The 20,033-nt window shown below is 42.6% G+C and overlaps 1 protein-coding gene across 2 annotated transcripts in view; it reads right to left on the bottom strand.

The window, feature by feature from the left end:
- adcy5 (adenylate cyclase 5) overlaps positions 1-20,033 on the bottom strand; it is a 424,142-nt gene that overhangs the window by 226,832 nt on the left and 177,277 nt on the right. For both annotated transcript variants that reach the window (XM_087989343.1, XM_043694258.2), the window contains exon 2: positions 3,439-3,588. In XM_087989343.1, coding sequence (XP_087845469.1) covers positions 3,439-3,588 — 150 coding nt within the window. The remainder of the gene's footprint in view (positions 1-3,438; positions 3,589-20,033) is intronic.

A 20,033-nucleotide genomic window follows, 5' to 3' on the forward strand; every position in this document is an offset into this window, starting at 1 on the left:
TCCAGACAACTAAATTTCCCTGTATCCCATTCCTCCTGACCTTCTGAACGAGCCTACCATGGGGAACCTTATCAAATGCCTTGCTGAAGTCCACATACACCACATCCACCGCTCGATCCTCATCAACTTGTCATAGAGTCATGGAGATGTACAGCATGGAAACAGACCCTTCGGTCCAACTCGTCCATGCCGACCAGATATCCCAACCCAATCTAGTCCCACCTGCCAGCACCCGGCCCATATCCCTCCAAACCCTTCCTATTCATATACCCATCCAAATGCCTCTTAAATGTTGCAATTGTACCAGCCTCCACCACATCCTCTGGCACTTCATTCCATACACGTACCACCCTTTGCGTGAAAAAGTTGCTTCTGATTGGAAGGAGACCAGAATTGCACGCAATATTCCAACAGTGGTAACCAATGTCCTGTACAGCCGCAACATGACCTCCCAACTCCTGTACTCAATACTCTGACCAATAAATGAAAGCATGCCAAACGCCTTCTTTACTATCCTGTCTACCTGCGACTCCACTTTCAAGGAGCTATGAACCTGCACTCCAAGGTCTCCCCGAGCCCAGAGAGAAGACTTTGTCTATTTATCCTATCCATGCCCCTCATAATTTTGTAAACCTCTATAAGGTCACCCCTCAGCCTCTGACACTCCAGGGAAAACAGCCCCAGCCTGTTCAGCCTCTCCCTATAGCTCAAATCCTCCAACCCTGGCAACATCCTTGTAGATCTTTTCTGAACCCTTTCAAGTTTCACATCTTTCCGATAGGAAGGAGACCAGAATTGCATGCAATATTCCAACAGTGGCCTAACCAATGTCCTGTACAGCCGCAATATGACCTCCCAACTCCTGTACTTAATTCTCTGACCAATAAAGGAAAGCATACCAAACTACTTCTTCACTATTCTGTCTACCTGCGACTCCACTTTCAAGGAGCTATGAACCTGCACTCCTAGGTCTCTTTGTACAGCAACACTCCGTAGGACCTTACCATCAAGTGTATAAGTCCTGCTAAGATTTGCTTTCTCAAAATGCAGCACCTCACATTTATCTGAATTAAACTCCATCTGCCACTTCTCAGCCCATTGGCCCATCTGGTCCAGATCCTGTTGTAATCCTCAAAGAACTCAATAAGATTTGTGAGGCATGACCTGCCCCTCACAAAGTCGTGCTGACTGCATTTTGATCAAGCCATTCTCTTCCAGATGGTCATAAACCCTATCCCTCAGAATCCTTTCTAACACCTTGCAGACGACAGACGTGAGACATACTGGTCTGTAATTGCCGGGGATTTCCCTATTTCCTTTCTTGAAGAGAGGATTTACATTTGCCTCCCTCCAGTCCTCAGGTACGACTCCGGTGGATAGCGAGGATGCTAAGATCTTCGCAAACGGCGAAGCAATCACATTTCTCGCTTCTCAAAGCAGCCGAGGACAAATCTGGTCTGGCCCTGGTGACTTGTCAATCTTAATATTTGTCAAAAATTTCAGCACATCAGCTTCCTCAATCTCTATCCGTTCTAGCATGCTTACCTGCTCCTCAGTGGTTTCATTCACTACAAGGTCCTTTTCTTTAGTAAAGACAGAAGCAAAAAACACATTTAGGCTTACCCTACCTCCTCAGCCTCTATACACAAGTTCCCTCTGCTATCCCTGATCAGCCCTACTATTTCTTTGATCATTCTCTTATTCCTCACATAAGTGTAAAATGCCTTTGGATTCTCCCTAATCCTTCCTGCCAAGCCTTTTTCGTGCCCCCTCTTGGCTCTCCTCAGACCATTTTTGAGCTCCTTCCTCGCCTGTCTGTAATCCTCTAGAGCTGAGCTTGACCCTAGCTTCCTTCACCTTATGTAAGCTACCTTCTTTCTTTTGACGAGAAGCTCCTCCGCTCTCGTCATCCAAGGTTCCTTTATCTTACCCCTTCTTGCCTGTCTCAGAGGGACATATTTATGAATCACTCGCAACAACTGTTCCTTAAACAGTCTCCACATGTCTATAGTGCCCTTTCCATAGAACAATTGTTCCCAGTCCATGATTCCCAACTCACGTCTGATAGCATCATAGTTTCCTTTTCCCCAATTAAATATTCTCCCATTTTGCCTAATCCTCTCCTTCTCCATAGCTATGTAGAATGTGAGGCAGTTGTGGTCACTATCACCAAAATGCTCTCCCACCACAAGATCTGACACTTGCCCTGGCTTATTGCCGAGCACCAAATCCAAAATGGCCTCTCCCCTCGTTGGCCTGTCAACGTACGAGTTAGGAAACCCTCCTGAACACACCTTACAAAAACAGCTCCATTCAAACCATCTGCTCGAAGGAGGTTTCAATCAATATTGGGAAAGTTAAAGTCACCCATTACAACAACCCTACTACATTCACACTTTTCCAAAATCTGCCGACCTATGATTTCTTCAATCTCCCTGCTGCTATTGGAGGGCCTGCAGTAAACCCCTAATGAGGTGACTGCTCCCTTTCTGTTCCTAATTTCCACCCACACTGACTCGGTAGGCAGACCCTCCTTGACAATGGAAGCTCCTTTGGCTGTGATACCCTCTCTGATTAGTAGTGCTACACCCCCTCCTCTTTCTCCCCCCTCCCTATTCTTTTTAAATGTTCTAAACCCTGGAATGTCCAGCAACCATTCCTGCCCCTGAGAAACCCAAGTCTCTGTTATGACCACAACATCATAGCACCAGGTACTGATCCATGCTCTAAGTTCATCACTTTTATTCTTGATACTCCTTGCATTAAAGCAAACACACTTTAACCGATCCCATGGTTCTTTCCCAGGAAATTCCTTCCCACTGGCTGCGCTACCTCTTGCTATTGCCTCATCTCCATCAACTCTCACCTCCGGTATATAGCTCAGGTTCCCACCTCCTTGCCATACTAGTTTAAACCCTCCTGAACCACTCGAGCAAACCTTCCACCCAGGACATTGGTCCCCTTCCAGTTCAGATGCAACCCGTCCTTCTTGTACAGGTCCCACCTTCCCCAGAAGGCTTCCCAGTTATCTACATATCTGAAGCCCTCCCTCCTACACCAGCTGCGCAGCCTCGTGTTAAACTGCGCCCACTCCCTGTTCCTCACCTCGTTATCTCGTGGCACCGGTACTAAACCCGAGAACACTACGCTGTTCGTCCTGCTCTGCAGCTTCCACCCTACCTCCCTGAAATCACTTTTTATATCCTCGATCCTTTTCCTGGCTATATCATTGGTGCCAATATGTAATACGATTTCTGGCTGTTCGCCCTCCCCTTTCAGAATCTTAAACACCTGACGTCCCGGACCCTGGCACCAGGGAGGCAACATACCTTCTGGGAATCCCAGTCCTGACCACAAAATCTCCTGTCAATTCTCCTAACAATCGAGTCTCCTACCACTAGCGACAACCACCTCTGACACTGACACCCTGATTCTTACCTGCTGCTGGTTTTCATTCTGAGAGTGCAGTCTTGCCTGGATACACTCTCGCGTCTCCTGAAACGCCTGCCTCTGGGACACCTCTGCTGGGTAGTGGGTGCAGACCCCAACAATGTTGGTGCAGGAGAAGATCATCACATTGCAGACCAGCTGAAAGAGGAGAGATTTGACAGGTTCAGAGCAGGTAACCTTGATAACTCATTGCATATAGATCACCACATCCAAAACAGTGTAGGTCAACAAAACAGCAGACATAAACGTTCACTGGTTTTGAAAATTGTTCGATCCTATTTTTCCTAATGTGATACTGTTGCCTCATTTTCGTTCTCCCTCTCTACTCCTCCAGTTTTAATTCTTCCCCATCAATGATCACATCCTGCTCCCACGTGTAATACACACTCGGTTATCTGAGATGTCAGTCTACAATTTTGAATCTTCAGCACAACACCCAACAAGGGTGCAGTCATTAGGAATTTATCACAGAGTTTAACATTGGCTATCCAATGCCCGCACAATGCGTATTCATATAGTCACTTTAATGTGATAGACATCTCCCAAAACACTTTGCAGAGATGTCTATTAACAAACAAGAATGAAAATTTTAACTTAAAGCTTTTGGATAGGAACATTAATGATTAAACAAATGCTTAGATTAGATTCCCTACAGTCTGGAAAAGGCCATTTGGCCCAACAAGTCCACACCAACCCCCTGAAGAGTAACCCACCCAGACCCATTTCCCCCTGACTAATGCACCAAACAGTATGGACAATTTAGCATGGTCAATTCATCTGACCTGCACATCTTTGGACTGTGGGAGGAAACCCACGCAGACACGGGGAGAATGTGCAAACTCCACACAGACAGTCGCCTGAGGCTGGAATCGAACCTGAGTCCCTGGCGCTGTGAGGCAGCAGTTATTGGTCAGAATATTGAGTACAGGAGTTAGGAGGTCATGTTGCGGCTGTACAGAACATTGGTTAGGTCACTGTTAGAATATTGCGTGCAATTCTGGTCTCCTTCCTATCGGAAAGATGTTGTGAAACTTGAAAGGGTCCAAAAGATTTACAAGGGTTGCCAGGGTTGGAGGATTTGAGCAATAGGGAGAGGCTGAACAGGCTGGGGTTGTTTTCCTTGGAGTGTCAGAGGCTGAGGGGTGACCTTATAGAGGTTTACAAAATTATGAGGGGATGGATAGGATAAATAGACAAAGTCTTTTCCCTGGGGTCGGGGAGTGCAGAACTAGAGGGCATAGATTTAGGGTGAGAAGGGAAAGATATTAAAGAGACCTAAGGGGCAACCTTTTCATGCAGATGGTGGTACGTGTATGGAATGAACTGCCAGAGGATGTGGTGGAGGCTGGTACAATTGCAACATTTAAGAGGCATTTGGATGGGTATATGAATAACAAGGGTTTGGAGGGATAGGGGCTGGGTGCTGGCAGGTGGGACTAGATTGGGTTGGGATATCTGGTTGGCATGGACAGGTTAGACCGAAGGGTCTGTTTCCATGCTGTACATCTCTATGACTCTATGATTCTATGCTAGCCATGATGCCACCCTTCGAGAATCAAGGTGCGAAGTCAGCCATTGCAATAGTCAAGTCTGGAGCAAACATCAGCATTGGGTAAAGGCTTGTGGCAGAATGCAGACCAGGGATGTTATGGATATGGGATTAGACATTGTCAGCATTGGAGATGTGTAGGATTGGATGATCATTTCAGGGTCAAATAGGGCAACAATGTGGATTCAGACTTACGGGTCAATAAATGGGAACTTTTACTGACCTATGTGAGTGCAACTCAAAGAATCCTCAGCCAAATTAAATGCCAGTAACATTCCCCCAAAACCCATCACACCCACCAACTGGGCACAGATTGGAGATGCTATTGGGTTATCTAGAAGGGCAGCACCAGTAAACTGGATAAGCAGCTTTGCAGGTGTGTATTGGGATCAAGTCACCAGGTGCTCAAGAATATGGTTTAAACCCAAACCTTATGACTCAGAGTTTACAGCACCATGAATGAGCTACACTCACTTCTTCTTCTTCTTTCGTGGAGATTAAAAGTTTGGCTACTGTTGGGCCAATGTAAGTGCTATATGACTATAAGGCTTGGTGCAGAAATAGGCCATTCAACCAACTGACTCAAACACACTTTCCTGCCTTTTCCCCATAAGCTTTGAGTCCCTCACTGATCAAAAGTCTGTCTGTCTCTGCCTTGAACATACTTAACAACACAGCCTTGACAGCCCTCTGAGGTAAAGAGTTCCACAGATTCACGTGCCCTCTGAGTTCCCCCTTACTCTGAGACTCTGCCCTCTGCTTCCAGACTCTCCTGCAAGGAGACAGTCTAGGACCTTGCTGCACTTACGCTGTCAAGTCCCCTAAGAATCATAGAGTCATAGAGATATACTGCATGGAAACAGACCCTTCAGTCCAACCCGTCCATGCCGACCAGATAAGGTCACCTCTCACTCTTCTAAATTCCAACAAGTACAGGCCAACCTACTCAATCTCTCCTTATAAAAAAGTTCCTCCGTACTTGGTATCTGGACTGTCTCCAATACCAAGGTATCTTTCCTTCGATGAGGGGCCCAAAACTGTTCACAGTATTCCCTATTTGTCCTCCAGTTGAAATATCTCTGATTTTTGAAACCTAATGGGGCAATATTTTGTTGCACCAGGAATCTAGTACCCCAGAGATCTGAACTAATAATCCAGATTTATGTGTTCAAATCGTACCACAGCAGTCTGGGAATTTAAACTTAAATGGGGAGGTAGTGATGTAGTGGTAAGACAATGTGCTCTATCTGCCCTCTTAAATTGTTAGGAAACTACTCAATTGTAAGGCAACTACAATTGACATAGATTGCAACATTTCAAGAAGGCACTCATCACTATCATCTCTAAGGGAATTAAATGATGGTCTTGCCAGCATAGTTCACATCCTGTGAATGCATCGTGAGACAGAATTTGAGAACATTGAAAAAATATTCACAAAATAGGTTCCAGGAATGAGAAACATGAGTGCAACATGGCTCAGTGGTTTGCACTGCTGCCTCACAGTGCCAGGGACCCACGTTTGATTCCTCCCTCGGGCAACTGTCTGTGTGGAGTTTGCACATTTTCCCCGTATCTGTGTGGGTTGCCTATGGGTGTTCCAGATTTCTCCCACAGTCCAAACATGTGCAGGAACGGTGCATTGGCCATGCTAAATTGCCCATAGTGTCCAGCGATGTGCAGGCTAGTTGGATTAGCCATGGGAAATGCAGAGTTACAGGGATAGGATACAGAGTGGGATCTGGGTGGAGTCCTGTTCAGAGGGTCGGTGCCTAATTGATTGACCGAATGGACTGGTTCCCCACTACAGGGATTCTGTGATTCAGTTACAAAAATAGTTTGATGAAGTTTTGTTTGGTGAAAACTGACAGGAGATTTTGATGGAGGCATTCAAAATCATGAGGGGCCTGGCCAAAGTAGATGGGGAGAAACTGTTCTCCCTCATGAAAGGATCAAGAACTTGAAGTACTTGGTTAAAGAACCAAGAGAGACATGAGGAAGGTTCGCACTGTCCCCACAACTTGTCCTACCTGCCTATCTACCTTCTCACCTATCCACTCCACCCTCCTCTCTGACCTATCACCCTCATCCCCACCCCATTCACCTATTGTACTCTATGCTACTTTCTCCCCAACCCCACCCTCCTCTCATTTATCTCTCCACTCTGCAGGCACTTTGCCTCTATTCCTGATGAAGGGCTTCTGCCCAAAATATCGATTTTCCTGCTCCTCAGATGCTGCCTGAGCTGTTGTGCTTTTCCAGCACCACTCTAATCTAGAATCTGGTTTCCAGCATCTGCAGTCCCTGTTTTTACCATGAGGAAGGTTTGTGTCTGGAATGCACTGTCTGAGAGTGTGATGGAGGCAGATTCAATCCCCGATTCAAGAGGGGATTGGGTGGTCACGTGAAAAGGAAGGATGAATAGGATTATGGGGAGCAGATGGGAGAATGACAAAGTGAAATGCTCAGACAGCAGGGGTGGACATGATGGGTCAAATGGCCTCCATCAGCGTTGTAACAATTCTATGATTCTGTGAATTAAAAGCAAACTAAAAAACTTCTCATTTTGCGCTGCAAGAATCCAATGATTCGGTGAGTTAAAAACAAACTAATGACATCTCCCGTTTTTTAGTCTGCCCCTGAACCCATTGGGTGAGAGATTATTGAAATCTGAAACTTGACCAACACAGAGCAACGAACACAGTATCTCTTCAATTAATGAGATTTGAGGATGGGAAATGAATAGAGGAAGACGGGTGAATTAAGGAGGATGAATTGAAGATAGTTTTGGATTAAAAATCCGAATGAAGAGAAATGAAGAGGAAAAAAAGGGCAGAAATCGAGAGCAAATACACTTCTTTTAAAAATGATTTGGAGATGCTGGTGTTAGACTATAGACAATAGACAATAGGTGCAGGAGTAGGCCATTCAGCCCTTCGAGCCTGCACAGCCATTCAATATGATCATGGCTGATCATTCCTAATCAGTATCCTGTTCCTGCCTTATCTCCATAACCCTTGATTCCACTATCTTTGAGAGCTCTATCCAACTCTTTCTTAAATGAATCCAGAGAGTGGGCCTCCACTGCCCTCTGGGGCAGAGCATTCCACACAGCCACCACTCTCTGGGTGAAGAAGTTTCTCCTGAGCTCTATCCTAAATGGTCTACCCCGTATTTTTAAGCTGTGTCCTCTGGTTCGGCACTCACCCATCAGTGGAAATATGTTTCTTTCTGCCAGAGTGTCCAATCCTTTCATAATCTTATACGTCTCAATCAGATCCCCTCTCAATCTTCGAAATTCAAGGGGATACAAGCCCAGTCGCTTCAGTCTTTCAGTGTAAGACTGGGGTGGACAAAGTTAAAAATCACACAACACCAGGTTATAGTCCAACAGTTTTATATGGAAGCACTAGTTTTCGGAGCTCAGCTCCTTCATCAGGTGGTTGTGGAGAATAATCTTATACTCCATAACCACCTGAAGAAGGAACAGTGCTCCAAAAGCTAGTGCTTCCAAATATACCTGTTGGACTATAACCTGGTGTTGTGTAATTTTTAACTTTCTTTTAAAAAGAGTACTTAAAGTTATTTGTAAGGTGACAAAGTGAGACTCCACACTTTCTGCACCAGTCGGTCGACTGATAATGAGAAACACTGACCATAGCATCAAGAAGGATACGTATCCTTTTAATTTCTGCAGTATGTTTAGTTCATATTAACCACATACAAACCAGAAAAGGCAGAAGGTTAGTCATGATCTTATGAAAGGATGGAGCAGGATTGAAGGGCCAAATGGCCTATTCCTACTCTTCCTTCTCATATAGTTATGTTTCAGTGTTCATACGATTCAATGGAAATTAATGGCGAGACAGACACAGGAATGCCATTTCCACAAAGCCAACAGTGGAAGGATGGCAATTTTATGGTTAACCGAGTTTCACCAATGAACTACTCTGAGGCAGTAGCTCCTATGTTATTCACACATATATGATGAACAGCAAAATTAGCTCCATCATACATTTTACAGCATAGACCCAGCCCATTCCTTTATCCTGTCAGCAAAAAAAGACAGTTTTAGCCCAAAGCCTTAGTCAGCAACAGCGCCTTAAAAACCCCTTCGATTACAACAGAAAGTAAAACTCAGATGTTCATTAAATCCACCTTCACCACATAGAATTGAAAATGTCTCACTCACAGAGTGAGTTCACAGAACTTTGCATTAATTCTTTGTGTACCATTACCAGCTACAAGGAATTCAAGTCAACAATACGATAGCCAGCAAAAATAGTAAATTTTTTTGTCATAATGACATTCCAGGATTAATCTCCTGCAAAGGTAACATTTCCCATAGAACTTCTGTTAAATTCTAGGAAATTTCTAATGGGAATTCTCTGAATGTGTTGCCATTACTTTGGTGGGAGATCAGATTGAATGGCAGAACAGGTTTGAGAGGCTGAATGGCCTCATCCTGTATCTGGAAATTATTGAGAAATAGCGTGAACACCATTTAAGCCATTATCGACAAACTTACAATCAATCAGTCAGGAGATTCCCAATGCAGCTCCAACGGGTGCTCAAGAAAAATTGCACCCTTGTTATTCCAAAGTACACATTGCTATTGACTTATACCTATTGTCCAATTAACATCCATCCATCCATTCACCAGTTTAGGACAGATATTCACTCCTTCCTTTCTAACTCAATCTGAATACAGGGCCCAGGAATCTCATCAGAAGATGATGATCAGGAGTAGCCTGCTCTAATTGGTAATTAGAGCTTTCCCTGGCTGTGCCTCTCTGGATTGATGAACCCCATTACATGCTTCAAGTGTTCCCAACACTGACAATACAAAGAATTTCACAGCTAAAGCCTGCCATGGTCTTCTAAAACATCCCAATTTTCAGCCACTTGCATCCTCTTCCCTTCACATAAGAATGGAAAGCTCTTTCATGTGAATGCGCAGCCAACCTGTTTACTTGATGCAAAATTGACACGAAAGCATTGAGGGATAGTCGGTTTCCGATGCTCCCCCAGTTACAGAGAAACAATAAAGATGCAACTTGTTCATTTGTATGCGGAGGTGTGCTTTCCCAACCAAGTCTTTTTCAAGATACCTTTCTGTTGGCACCTCTTAAGCTTTTTATTTGTGAGGCCAAAGGTGACAGAGATCATCCTAAACTTTTAACGAAAGGCATGAACTTCATTGGGGTCTGCTGGACTAAAGTATCCCCTTTGCTACAGAAAGGGAATAATACTTAGATCTTTAGAAGAAGCTGTCTTCCTGACTGATGCATGAAACACTCAAGATTATAAATATAAAACACACCCATTTCATTATTAACACTTTATAACACCATAATAACTGAAGAACAATATTGACAAGACAACTAATAGGGTAGCAATCTGTGAATTTAATGTGAAGGTAATGAGTTACATATAAACATTGCTAAAATGAGACACAAATTTGAAGCTATTTATCTTGCACTCATCAGGACAGCAATGCAAGAAATTAAACTTAGAAAAGGTGCAGAAATTTCTTCAGCACTGGTGGATGGTACTGTTTGGTTGGACCATGGAGATTCAGCAGGAATTATTAAATGTCAACGTTAGCTGATTTAATTTAGTCCAGGCATGTAAACTCTGAATGCTCAAGGTGTTGCCATGGTAAGTGCAGCACGGACTGGCAGCTCTCCATAACACTTCCCTCAATTTAAAGGATGCAATATATGGACAAATTCCTATTGCCTAGAAAGAAATACACAGTAACAAGACAGTGAGTGTAATTGACAGTGATTGCATAAATCCTTTTAAAAACGGGTGGCCACGAGTGTTTAAGTTATTTGATCCTTTCTTCTCTAGCTCTCCGATTCTGCTCAAACACAAAGAATGCTGGAGAAACTCAGCAGGTCTGGCAGCATCTGCGGAGAGAGAAGCAGAGTTAATGTTTTGAGTCTGGGATGACTCTTCCTCAGAACTGCTCAGTACCATTCTGCTAATCCTCCTTAAGGCCATGCGACAACAACTTTTTTTACACAGCACTTTTAACATGGCTTCATGGACATGAACACCAAGCAACATTTGAGTCACACAAAGAGATCCTGGAAAATCTGACTGAAGTCTTGCCCAAAGAAATAGATTTTAAGAGGCATTGTGAAAAAACAAAGATGGGTATAGATGCAGACAGGTTCTAACAAGAGTGGGGGGATGGGCTAGTGGGCTGACATTCCACAATTGTTGGGAGATGACAGCAATCATATATCAAGACAATTTACCTTGGGCGATCATTAGCAATGCAAATATATAGCACCTATATATGCAAACTTCCTTTTTGTTCTTATTGTCCTCAGTCTTTTCAGCAACCTTCAGCTTTGTTCAATTTTCATAAATCCCTCCCTGATGGCGTTGTGGGTCAACTCACAGCAGGTGGACTGCAGCTGTTTAAGAAGGCAGCTCACCATCACCTTCTCAAGAGGCAATCAGGGGCAGGCAATACAGCCAGTTCTGATATAACGCAATAGTTCCGTTCTTGTGCCATCTCATGTTGTAAGAAAATCGCACAATAACCAGGCCATTGAAACTAATGAAACCAGAGTCGCGCTATAGCCAATACAGGTAAGGAGAGTTCGCATTCTACAAATAACGGTCTAAATTCTTTAATCACGTTAAAGCCAACTTGTGTTGAGGAAACACGCATTATAGCGAAACCAACTGTAAACATTGGCAAGCCAGCAATGCCCAAATCCCACAAATGGAATTTTATTTTTTTAAAAGTTGCAAATTCAGGAAATCTGTGTTCAGTCAATTTTAGAATTACATAGTTAGCCTCAGCCTAGAACAGCATCAGAGTTCAGAGTTACAATTTCCAGGCTTTGGTGTCCCATGACATCTCAAGACCTCATATTCCATTTCAAGCGTATCTTCGACTTACCCAGTGTTTAGTTAAAAAAAAAATGATCTTAGGACCATAAAAAGACAATATTCACTTAGTATTCCAGCCACTAAAATATCACATCTGGGGAGAATATTGGCATTAACATGGTGGAAATACTATAAATAAAAAAATCAGTTCACGTGAAATCCATATTAATAGCATGATGCAAAAAATGTCTGAAAATAAACACAAACCTCTGGCAAGATCATAACTCAAGGATACACACTGCCTTGAACTCAGCAGTTTTCTTAGAGCATTATTACTTCTTAATTTCAAGATTTGATGTCAATATTGTTCATTATGTTTCAACTGAAAGGGAGATTAAGACAGTGTTAAGTAATTAAAATAATGGAAGTATCTTTAACAAACGCAGGAAATACTCCGAAGTTCTGGTAACTTCTATGAAAAGAAGAAACAGACTCAGATTTCAGATCATTGGCCCTTTGTCAGTTATATGCCTCAGTACTTTCAGATGGAATCAATGGTCAGTAAAGCCAAAGTATATTTCCTTAGAGACAAAAAAAACTGCAGATGCTGGAATCCAAGGTAGACAAGCCAGAGGCTGGAAGACACAGCAAGCCAGGCAGCATCAGAGGTGTCTCCAAGCACATTTCCTAGCAGATGTTATTCTGCTCTCTGGCCTGGGTTTACAGAAGCCATTTGTAGTAAACCAGATGAAACTAGGTAATGCAATACAACTTGACAACAACTCTGGCAGTGTTCAACTCTGTGATGGCTCAGTACTATGCCAACACCAAAGCAATGACCAAGGAAACTGCATTTTGTAGTAGAGAATTTGAGTACTGCTAAATAAAAGACATATTGTTGAACCTTTTCATCTTGCACTCATCAGACATTTCACAAGAATTCAAAAATAAATGAGGAATCCAAGGTTTTCCCTCACCTTGGTATATTTTGTGATTGTCCTGATGAATGAAAGGCAAAATATCTTTAACAACACCTTTTTTTACTCAGGATAAATATGCATTACTACCTTCATTGGGTAGTTGCTGAAAGGATGGTTCCCTGTGTTGGACAGACTAGGACTAGGATTAAAAATAATGGGTTTCCCGTTTAAGACAAGATGATGAGAATTATTTTCTCTCAGAGGCTCGTGAGCCTGTGAAATTTGTTTTCTTTGGAGAGAAACAGAGGCAGGGCCTTTGAATATTTTTAAGGAAGAGTTAGACAGATTCTTGACTGAGAAGGCAGTCAAAGAGTGCAGAGGCCACAATCGGACTACCCACAATCTTATCCAAATGACGAACAGGTTTGAGGGGCTGAATAGCTTCCTCCTGCCCTTATTCATATGCTCGTCCATTAGTATAATGGTTTGACAGAACAAGTAGTTTGAAATGTAATAGTTATTGATCCCACTGCTGTTTTATGTAATCAATATGTTTGTTTACATAACAATAAGCACACCCTTCAAATTTATTTACTGTCACAATGCAATTGGAGATATTAATGACAGAATTACAGGACAAATCATTGATTCAACCACACTTACAGTATATAGTATTGTTCTTGTATTGATATTGTCCAGTACTGAATTGTCAAAGTACATAAAGGATATTACTGTCACTGTAAGGATGCAGAATCGCCAAGGGAATGAAGACAAAACAAAAAAAATCTAAAGCACCGCAGATGCTGGAAATCAGAAACAAAATCTGAAATTACTGGAAAAACTCAGTAGGTCTGGCAGCATCTGTGGAGAGAAAGCAAAGTTAATGTTTCGGGTCCAGTGAAGAGGTTGGATTATGAGGATGCAACCAGGAGCTTGGTGGGAAAGCATTTCAGAGGCTATTTGAATGCAGTTTCAAGGATTCAAAAAAGGAACAGATAATGTTAGACCAGGACAAAGCATTTCATAATGTCCAGAACCATGAAGTCAGACAGATACAAACTGCACTTAAACGGATGAATTCAAAACTGATATGTAGAAACAATACTTTGATGAGCAAGTGGCCAATCTCTGGAATAAGTTCCCCAGGGAAATAGTGAAGCAATTGGTGTTGATGTATTGAATTACAAATCAGATAACTTCTTTCAGAAAAATAACGTTTTGGGATGTAATTTATGAGGAACTTCATAGAATCCCTACAGCGTGGAAACAGGCCATTTGACCCAACAAGTCCGCACCAACCCTCTGAAGAATATCCCACGCAGACCCATTCCCCTTCCCTATTGCTCTACATTTACCCCTGACTAATGCACCTCACCTACACATCCCTGAACACTATGGGCAATAGGATTAGATTCCCAGACTAGATTCCCCACAGTGCAGAAACATGCCATTTGGCCCAACAAGTCCGCACCAACCCTCCAAAGAGTAACCCACCCAGATCCATTTCCCTCTGACTAATGCACCTAACACTACGGGCAATTTAGCATGGCCAATTCACCTGACCTGCACATCTTTGGATTGTGGGAGGAAACCAGAGTAAACCCATGCAGACATGGGGAGAATGTGTAAACTCCACACAGACAGTCGCCCGATGCTGGAATCGAACCCAGATCCCTGGCGCTGTGAGGCAACAGTGCTAACCAATGAGCCCCCTAATTTGGGACAGAACATATGATGAATGTCTTGTGCTTGAGAGGAAAAATATGGCTTTATGCCCATGGTTCCCAAAGCTATCCAGCATTTGATGCTCCATTAGATTCTGTTATAGATTCACTGATAAAGATCATACCAATTAATCAATATCTCTTATTGATATTTGCTTGTAGTACAGAACTTAATAGCATTTGGGAAAAAAACTGTACTCACCAGGTCAGACACAAGAATATTAAAGGGAACAACAATTTATTCTGCAGAAGAGAGGATGCTGATTTGTTGGTGACTCAACTCTGATTAGCAAAATACCTTTAGGGGACTTGACAGGGCAGATGTGGAAAGGTTGTTTCCCCTTTTGGAAGTGTGTATGGCTAGTGAGTTTTGAGAAGATTTGTAGCAAAGGTTGAGGTTCTGAGCTGGAAGGTTCATGTTCAGACATTGCGTCACCATACACCAGCTTCGTCCGGAGGCTCACTGAAGATGTTATCTAGTATGGTGACGAAACGTCTGAACATAAACCTTCCAGCTCAGCGAGCAAACCTACATCCAGAGTGTGTATGACTACAATCTCAGAATAAGATGTTGCTCATTTAAGATTGAGATAAGGAGAACAGGTTAGCCACTAAAGTCCCAGAAGGCTGGTCTCTCAGTAGAGAGAAAGAGACAATTGGTAATGAGTTTAACCTAAGGATCACCACACCTCAAGAACGAGACAAGATTGAGAAGGCAGGACCTTCATATTGACGTCAGCCAGTACAGGAATTGAACTCATACTTTTGGCGTCACACTGCATCACCATTCAGTCAACTGAGCTAAAAGACTCCCAGCGCTACATACAGTGCTTAAAGCTAAAGGAACAAAGAGTATGGGAGAAAAGCAGAAACAGGGTAATGAGTTGGATGATCATACATGATCATGGTGTCATAGGGTCATACAGCACAAAAACAGACACTTTGGTTCAACTAGATATAAAAGAGACCTAAGGGGCAACTTTTTCAGTGGAACTTAGGAGATTTAGAGGCAATCTTATGGAAGCATCTAAAAAATGAGGGGTATAGATAGAGTTAATAGTGATTGTCTGCTATGTAGAATTGGGGCACATTTTTAAAGTGAGAGGAGGGAAATTTAAAAAAGAGATGAGGCAGTTTTTTTACACAGAGGGTGGTACATGTATGGAATGAGTTGCCAGAGGAAGTGGTGGAGGCTGGTACAATTGCAACATTTAAGAGGCATTTGGATGGGTACATGAATAGGAAGGGTTTAGAGGGATATGGGCTGGGTGCTGGCAGGTGGGACTAGATTGGGTTAGGATATCTGGTCAGCATGGACGGGTTGGACCGAAGGGTCTGTTTCCATGCTGAACATCTCTATGACTCTATGACTTTGAGTCATAGAGATGTACAGCATGGAAACAGACCCTTCGGTCCAACCCATCCATGCTGACCAGATATCCTAACCCAATCTAGTCCCACCTGCCAGCACCCAGCCCATATCCCTCCAGATCTTTCTTATTCTTATGTCCATCTAAATGTTGTAATTGTACCCACATCCACCACTTCCTCAGGAAGTTCATTCCACACACGAACCACCCTCTGTGGAAAAAAATTGCCTGTTATGTCTTTTTAAAAAATTTCTCTCCTCTCACTTTAAAAATGTGCCCCCCATCCTACGTAGCAGACGACCACTCTATCTATACCCCTCATTTTTTAAAAACTTCCATAAGGTTGCCTCTCAATCTCCTAAGTTCCACTAAAAGACGTCTCAGCCCATCCAGCCTTTCTTTATAATTCAAACCTTTCATACCCAGCAACATCCTGGTAAATCTCTTCTGAACCCTCACCATCTTAATAATATCCTTCCTGTAACTAGGCAACCAGAACTGGACACAGAAGAGGTTGTATCCTGTACAACCTCAACATGATTTCCCAACTCCTATACTCAAAGTACTGAGCAATGAAGGCAAGCCTGCTAAACATCTTTTTATCATATTGAACGGCAGAACAGGCTTGAAGGGCTGAGTGGCCTACACTTACTCCAATTTTTCTGTTTCTATGAGTTTAGAAGCATGAGGGGCAACCTTGTAGAAACATACAAGATTCTTAGAGCAGAAGTATTGGTGCTTGTGGCAGTAATAATTATGGGTTATTTTAATCTATGTATGTACTGGAAAATCAGATTGGCAATTATCACCTCAATGAGAAGTTCATGGAATTCCAGCAAGATACAGTATAAAGCTACACATTCTGGAGTGAACCAGAGAACAGGCTGTACTAGACTTGGAACTGGGAAATGGGACAAGTTTAACCTCAGAATAAAGACCACCTCTTAAGTAGCAGTGATCATAATTGAATTGTTCATCCAGGCTGAAAGGGGCAAGAGTGGATTAAGACTAACAGTTTAAACTTTCAAAATAGCAAACTCATGGTTATGAAAGCTGAGCTCGCTGAAGTTAGGTTCTGGAAAGTTCCCATTAGACCGGAAAGTAACAAATATCTGTTCAAGAAAGGACAGAAGCAGGAAGTTGTTGGTCAGCTAGCTTGACAACTGTCATTAGATTACTTACAGTGTGGAAACAGGCCCTTCGGCCCAACAAGTCCACACCGACCCTCCGAAAAGCAACCCACCCAGACCCATTCCCCTACACCTAACACTACGAGCAATTTAGCATGGCCAATTCACCTGACCTGCACATCTTTGGACTGTGGGAGGAAACCAGAGCAAACCCATGCAGACACGGGGAGAATGTGCAAACGCCACACAGACAGTTGCCCAAGGCAGGAATTGAACCCAGGTCTCTGGCGCTGCGAGGCAGCAGTGCTAATCACTGTGTCACCATGTCATGGGGAAGGTGTTAGTATTGATCATTAATGAAGCTTGAGCAGGGCCCTTGGAAAAACTCAGGTAATTGGAGAAGTCAGCATGGTTTTGTGAAAGGGAAAATTAAACAATTTATTAGAACTGCCTGAAGGAATGACATGTTCTGTCATAAATGGGAGGCTGTTAATGTACTGAAACTGGATTTCCAGAAGGCAAGATGCCACATAAGGGTAACTGCAAAACAGGAGGAGATAACATACAAGCATGAATAGAAAAGTAGGCCTGCAGAGACCCCAACTTATTACAATTTATATCAATGACATGGGTGAAAGCATGGTAGCTAAATGTGCAGTTAATGCAAAGCTACTAGGAAAGCATGTTATGAAGACATAACAAGGATGGAAATTGACACAGATAGATTAGGTGAGTGGACAAAAGTCTAGAAAATGAAGGGCAACATTGGAAAATGTGAAGATGTTCACTTTGGCAGGAAGAATAAAATAGCAGAATATTATTTAAATAGTGAATGACTACAGAATTCTTAAGTTCAGAGAGATCAAGGTGTTTTAGTACATGAGTAACAAAAAATATTATACAGGGTACCATAAGAGACTAAGAAGGCTAATGGAATGCTAACCTTCTGTACAAGAGAAATTGAACATAGGTTGTTGTGTTGCAGTTGTACAGGGTAACAGTAGGATAGGTTAGACTGGGCTGGAGTTTAGAAGAGCTCAGGTGATTTGACTAAAGTTTATTAGATCCTGAGTGGTTTGACAAGATGGAGGTAGTCAAATTGTTTACTCTTGTGGGCAAGTACAGAATTAGGGGACAGTGTTTTAAAATTAGGCTTTGCCCTTTTAGGACCGAGATGCCATTTTTTTTTGTCTCTTGGAGGACTGTGCGGCTTTGGAACTCTCTGCTTTAGAAGGAAGTGAAATCAAGGGTTATCAGGAATAAATGGAAATGTGGAATTTGAAACACAAACAGAGCAGCCATAAACTTATTCAAGGGTTAAAGGATCAAATGGCCTGCTTCTGCTCCTAATTTGTACATTTGTATGGAATCTGACATTTTCAGTATTACTATCAGCTAGGATCATAAGAGTTACCAGCCAAACTGGTACAGAGTAGGAAACAACACTGCAGCCATTTGCAAACTGTAGATCACATTTATTTATGATGGGCAGTTTAGTTTTGGCGCCAATGCAACTGAAAATAAAGATAGATCTTATTTATTGTTGACACCAGAGGGCAGTTGATCTGTGTTCAGGTAAATGATCAATGCCACATCGATTGTAAATAGGATGGGCTGTCATGCAGCTTTGCTGGACCCTGAATGGACTTTAGAGGCACCTGTTTCAGATCTCCTCAAGACATTAGACACATTTTGCAGTTGCATGTCCACATACATACATATATACACTCTCAGACACAGATGTGCACAAACATAGTTACGCAAACCGTTTAAGTGCACAGTACACACAAATACAAATTATATATACATAATGCACATTATACATAGGTACTGAAATGCATAATACTTATAGTTTATGTATACACAAATAGGTACGACAGACTTGACAAGATTGTCAAGGCACACAAGGTCATAGGTCAAGTGTTGGAAAATACAATTAGAATAGTTAGGTGCTTTCTTTTTACCAGCACAGACTTGATGGCCCCAAGGGTCTTTTCTGTGCTGTAGACTCTATGATTCTATGACGTTGATCATTAAACAACAATTAAACTTTTCACTCGCTGTGACCAACTTCAGAAAGATCCATTAACATATCCAGAAGATTCCACAATGTGCATTCTAGCCCACAGCTCAAAACATGATTTAAGTCATTAAGAGACTTCTGTCCACATCTCCCAACGCACGCCCCAACGCCAACAGTAAGAAAGCCAAGTAGAGGAAAGGCCAATTGCTGGGTTTTGTACATACTTAATTATGCTGCAGTGTGTAATACATCTGAGGAAGCGGGACAACATAGACAGAACCCTCAAGGTTTGGTTCCGATGTTATCAACATTAGCTGTGCATTTGCCATGTGTCACAGAACAGATTTAATCATCCTCTACTCACCATTTCCAGCAAGTAGTCACTAATGCCCATCAACCTTTGCCAAGTTTCCCGAAAGTGCAACATCTTTTCGGTTCCAAATGAGTTGCATGTGAAGTCTTGCTTTATCTTTTTCTACGTTGCATTTGACTTGCTGAGCAGCTGACTAAATGAGCCATAAAAATGAGCAAATTGGCTGCTTTGATCGGAGACTTATGAAAGTCTGTACCAAACAGAACCTTTCTTGAGTGAGCTTATCAAGTTCCAAATGCCATTGGGAACATTATCTTAATTTATATTATAATATGGATAAAGTAATGCTCCTTATTCCAAGAAATGCTGTCTCTAAGGGAATGTTGTGGATCATTCCAGGGGTATTGCAGAGTTGTTTAGGAGAATTAACCAGGAAAACCCTGCATGGTTCTCTCAGTCAGCTGACATGTGCTGGGATTAGTTTATCAGAAAACTGACTGGCTGGGTGGATACAGGCTGTTGTTGAAACTTTATTGCTGGAACAGCACAGCAGGTCAGGCAGCATCCAGGGAACAGGAGATTCGCGTTTCGGGCACAGGCCCTTCTTCAGGAATACAGACAGCATCAGCTGGGGGCAATCAGGCCTTTGTGGAGCAGCATTATTGAGCCTGGAATCTTCCCTCATTTGTCACAAGCACACAT

Source organism: Chiloscyllium plagiosum, unplaced genomic scaffold (assembly GCF_037043375.1).
Source record: "Chiloscyllium plagiosum isolate Xiang-an unplaced genomic scaffold, Cpla_swu_hap1 HiC_scaffold_7, whole genome shotgun sequence".
NCBI classification, from domain to species: Eukaryota; Metazoa; Chordata; class Chondrichthyes; order Orectolobiformes; family Hemiscylliidae; genus Chiloscyllium; species Chiloscyllium plagiosum.